This window comes from Ascaphus truei, chromosome 6 (genome assembly GCF_040206685.1).
Source record: "Ascaphus truei isolate aAscTru1 chromosome 6, aAscTru1.hap1, whole genome shotgun sequence".
Taxonomy (NCBI): domain Eukaryota; kingdom Metazoa; phylum Chordata; class Amphibia; order Anura; family Ascaphidae; genus Ascaphus; species Ascaphus truei.
The window spans coordinates 37,601,009-37,606,130 of NC_134488.1; the positions used below are offsets into that span (position 1 = coordinate 37,601,009).

The 5,122-nt window shown below is 42.7% G+C and overlaps 1 protein-coding gene across 1 annotated transcript; it reads right to left on the reverse strand.

The window, feature by feature from the left end:
- Nucleotides 1–936: 936 nt before the first annotated feature.
- On the reverse strand, nucleotides 937–4,567 carry LOC142496431 (nicotinamide N-methyltransferase-like). The gene is made up of 3 exons (XM_075603128.1): nucleotides 4,400–4,567; nucleotides 3,542–3,749; nucleotides 937–2,574 (listed from the first exon to the last, which is right to left on the reverse strand). Exons 1-3 carry the CDS (start codon nucleotides 4,545–4,547, stop codon nucleotides 2,145–2,147), a joined length of 786 nt encoding a protein of 261 aa, XP_075459243.1. The 5' UTR covers nucleotides 4,548–4,567; the 3' UTR covers nucleotides 937–2,144.
- Between the last annotated feature and the right edge of the window lie 555 nt (nucleotides 4,568–5,122).

The following is a 5,122-nucleotide window of genomic DNA, read 5'->3' on the forward strand; positions in this document are numbered from 1 at the left end:
TTTAAGTACACACAATGCTGAGGTTCAACTCTGAGGACGTATGTATTTGCAAACAAAATTATTATGTTGCTATTTGGATCCTTAAGAACGTGAAAAAGGCAAAGGCATTAGATATTGTACTTGGAAATCATTTATTTTTATAAAAAAACATTAGCAGTAAAACTTTATATTCTTAGCAAGAATATTTCAGTGTCCAACAGAACATGAGACAAAAAAATAAAAGTAATATTTCCTCAACAATTCAAAGCCCAGAATTCAGTTTTGCAAACATTTGCTATTCCAATGATTGCCCTCATATATTGCTATTATTTATTTTCTCATTCAATAGGTATTGTGCACTGACAGAAGAAAATACATTTACTGATTATGAAGTTTTGAAGTGAAACTTCTTTAGTGGCACCTCATTCGAACTGGGGCAAAAATGAATTGTGGAGACAGAAATAAAATGGATGTGATGTCAGTGCTGGCAGTTGAGGCCGGGCTGTGTTCTGGCTCAGCCCGACCCAAACAATGATCCCAACCACTGAAAAAATCAGATACGGCGGCGGCGATAGCCGCTGGCGCCGCTCCTAATGGCCGCCGCTCCCCCCACGGCCGCAGATATATGCAGCGGCGGCTATAGCCTCCGGCGCCGCTCCTAACGGCTGCAATTCCCCCTGTACAGTGACTCCTCGGGCTCTCTGTCCCAGCCGCGACATATGCGGCGACGGCAATAGCCTCCGGCGCCGCTCCTAACGGCCGCAATTTCCCCCAGGTGAAGAAGGGCACGGGCGGCATCTGGGGCTCCTGGGACCAGGCCCGCTCTCTGTCCCAGCCGCGCGCTCTGCCGGGCTGGAGACTCAGAGCCCCCCTACGTATGCGCAGAAGCGACTGGCAGCGGCGCCCTTGGTGAGAGGAGCAGGACGTCCGGGTGGCTCAGTATCGGCCTCTTCACCCCTCCCTGGCTCCTCCCCTCTCCGGCTCCTCCCCTCCCCGGCTCCTCCCCTCCCCGCCACAGTCCAGACAAAACCGGAGATCCCGGGAGAGAGGAAGAAACGGAGAGGCGGGGGGGAAGGAGCTGAGAGACGGCAGGGGGCAGACTAGGGGCGCTGCTTAATACAGGAGGAGGAGGGGAGACTAGATGTGCTGGAGTACTCGATAGAGTGTGAGAGCAACAGGTTAGTGAGCACACAGCCAGCAGGGAGGCTGTCACCGTGTGACTCACAGAGAGGTAACCAGACACACAGGGAGAGAGAGGTAACCAGACACCCACAGGAAAGGGACTGAGACTCACACAGAGAGGTAACCAGACACACACAGGAGAGAGACTGAGACTCACACAGGGAGGTAACCAGACACACACAGGAGAGAGACTGAGACTCACACACAGGGAGGTAACCAGACACACACAGGAGAGGGACTGAGACTCACACAGAGAGGTAACCAGACATACACAGGAGAGGAGACAGGCTGCCGGTTATAACAGTCACACGCACACGCACAGTCACACTCACAGTCACATGCACACTCTCAGTCACACGCACACGCACAGTCACACTCACAGTCACATGCGCACTCTCAGTCACACGGGCACTCTCAGTCACACGTGCACTCTCAGTCACATGCACACTCTCAGTCACACGCGCACTCTCAGTCACACGCGCACTCTCAGTCACACGCGCACTCTCAGTCACAAGCGCACTCTCAGTCACATGCGCACTCTTAGTCACACGCGCACTCAGTCATATGCGCACACTCAGTCACATGCACACACTCAGTCATACGCACACTCTCAGTCACACGTGCACTCTCAGTCACATGCACACTCACACTCACACGCACACACAAGGAATTCACACTTAGTGCAAATAGCTAATACAGGGAATGTGTGCCGAGCACGCGCATTATAAGTCAAATGTATTTGCGTTTTGTCAATGAAATTGTATTTTGATTTTTAATTAAAACATCACCAATACAAATACAATTTCTGTGACAAAAGTCAAAGAAGTTTCACTTACTATGCGCGTGCACAGCACACAAAGCTTTTTTTTTTTTTAATGTTTGGAAAGGTCCTGTTGGACACTGTAAGTTGAGGAATCAAGTAATAATAAATACATATTGTTAGTTCTCTCTTATGTAAATATTAATCTGTCAGAATTAGATCATTAAACCTCCCTCTCCTTGCGCGCTATAACATACACAAGGTGTTCACCATCTACCAAATCACAGCCCTTTCTGCTGGGTAGCACATCCATATGCTCAATGACATACCCTGCATCCCTGAGAGCCTCTCTTAAAAACTTCTCATCAAAGGTCAGGGAAAAGAACTTGTGCTCACCAATCATATAATATGTCCCATTTAACACCCCAAAGAGTAACAGGTGACCCCCAATCTTCAGTAGTGATGCAAATTTTCTCAGGTTTCTCCGGTAAGCTTCCTTGTCTTTGCTAATAAGATGTAGGCACCAAAAGCTGATCACACAGTCCACTTGTGGCAAGACGACAGGGTCTAGAGGTTTGTCTTTAGAAACATCCCATTTTACAACCTGTTTGACGACTCTTCTTACTTTGTCTTCCTTTACCTGCCACTCCTCTCTGAAAGTAAAAACAAAATACTATTATTAGTGTCTGAAAACATATATATATGTGAAAGTAAAATGATTGACAATAGAGATGAGCTAAATATGTTGCACAAAGTCATACAATGCACATTGAAACCCTTCCACAATGGCAGAATATTCAATGTAAGGAAATGAGGACCTTTATCTCATTACTAGCTGAAGTATGTGCTATGTGTATCAGGAGATCTCAGCAATACATGTCCCCCATTATTCCTTTATATGGATCACTTTAACTCCCATAATTCCCATGACATGGACATTGCAGCTTTCTGTAGGAATAACCTGTGATCAAGAATGAAAGTGTAAATCATTGGAGTCACTCACAGACTGCTGGTTTTGCAGCAAGTTTAACATTACAGGTTCTATTTCCAGGTCTGCAAAATAGGGACAAAACCAGTGCAAAAACTGCATCAGATTTATCATAGAAGGAATCCCATTGATAACTGTAGTGCAATTTCTTGTTCACCTCTCGCAGTCTAGGACTTTGATAAAAGATCCATTTTTACTCTGGTGATAGAATTTTTACCCCCCAAATACCCCCAAAATACCATTAATCACAAGGGAAATTGACAGAATTTACATTTTTTTTAAACACATTACAATTTATTTTCAGTGGCAAAACTTCAAAGACCAATCTAAACCACAGAGAACCCCCCGGCATTTTCTTTTGTTTTACACTTTTAATTCACTGGCACATACAGGTGTTATTTGTCTTGTAATAATGTACAGGTAGTCCTCACTATCCAACATTTCAATTAACAACGAATGGCATATCCAACGCAACCCTATGGGCCATTTTTAAGTGTCCGAAAGCGTTGTCCAATGCTCACCGCCACTGATTAACATGGGACTCACTTTACAACAGTTTCACTATCCAACGCTACTTCCAGAACGGAGTTCGTTGGATAACCGAGGACTACCTGTACTTGGAAATATTTTACCTGTTGCCTTCTAGGTCACAAAGAGCCTTTGCTGCATATGACCAATCAGGAGTTTCTGGATCATTTTTAAGCCATTTCTCAAGTTCTTGGATGCTGGGGTCACTAAATTCTATCACAATAATCTCTTTGAAGATATCACTGGCTGATAAGAGCTGGTAAACTGCTGGGCCAGAGGAGATATCAATCAATGTGTCTCCTCTCACACGCCCTGCACCAGCAGATAGAAAGAATAACATACTTTCATTATATTTAACAAGTTTTTATGGTATTGAAAAAAGATTATAAATAAAACTTCCCAGGACATTAATCCAATACAATTAAAAAAAGAATACATGTAAATACAGCCGGGTATAAGAATAGAGTATATACGGTATATCTAAATGATGCATTATCTGTGTTACATTTTATCTCACTGAATGCAATTTACTGTACTGTATGTGGGCGCGCGCACGCAAACACGTGCATGCGGCAACGCCGGAACCATAATCCCAGCGTTAAACAGCTTTTTCTGCACAGCCTGGGTCAAATAAGTGCAGAGCCAGAAACCCTACTCATAGACAGCTTTGTTAACCGTTTTGGTCTGATCAGTGTGAGGTTGTAACTGGCTATGCTGACTATTTACTGGCTATTTTCTGGTATAACCAGACACAAAACAGGTTATGGTGGTTAATAAAATGACAAAAAAAACTCCACTGTGCAGTGTACAGCAAATAAAAAACACTTCTAATTAAATAAATGAGTACGTTTTTTTAATAATCTGTAAATTTACTAGTGTAATAAATATGCATTCATTATCTGTATATAAAATATCTGTCAGTCTCCACAAATTCATTCTATGTTACCAATAAATATACAAACCTGAAGAAAACGTTTCATGCAATTTTTTCAAAGGGAATCCCACACTTTCATCTATTAAGGGAAAGTTTTCATCACAGAAGTATGTGTCCACAAGTCCTTTTGGATCAAATTCTTCATCATGATAATGTTTGTGGAGACTGGGATCCATTGCAAGTCTTTGGTGCAATCTTTCTGATGTGATGTTGGATAAGTTTGTACATAGTTTTAAGTCCTTTTAACAATCAAATACGACCCCTCCCAAATCATTAAAACAAATATTAACATTGGATCATACTGAGCTTTTTTTTGTCACAAGGATTCTTATTGCATATATTGTCCCTTCTAATATTGTACAATATTCTATTTCTTATTAATTAGTTGGCTTTCTGCTAGTTGAGAAAGCACACGTCATCTCATGATCTTATAATGTTTTATAGTTTACTTAAAAGAAAAAGAAACAGCATTTGTCAGTGTCAGTACAGCAAAGGTTAATTAAGGCTTTGCTGAGCTGCAGTGTGTTTAATTCACGACATCCTGAATAGATATTTACCCCAGGGATGTAATTAAATCATGCAGAGGTTACATCATGGGATGAAGCTTTTGAGCTCTGTTTATATCAGAACACACAGAAGTACATTAAATGTCTGTCAAAGTTACACAATCCCACCATCATACCCTGTAACCAGGAAGGCTATTATGTGTGTGACCCTCCTCTGCCCCCCCTTGCCCGTCTGGTATGGAGTA

Excerpts from the sequence above, each read along its gene's own strand:
- LOC142496431 (XM_075603128.1), bottom strand. The coding sequence starts at position 4,547 with ATGGATCCCAGTCTCCACAAACATTATCATGATGAAGAATTTGATCCA. Across the intron at positions 3,750-4,399 it reads GCATGAAACGTTTTCTTCAG|GGCGTGTGAGAGGAGACACA; the intron begins GTTTGTATATTT and ends CTGCTGGTGCAG. Across the intron at positions 2,575-3,541 it reads TGTGACCTAGAAGGCAACAG|AGAGGAGTGGCAGGTAAAGG; the intron begins GTAAAATATTTC and ends TTTTACTTTCAG.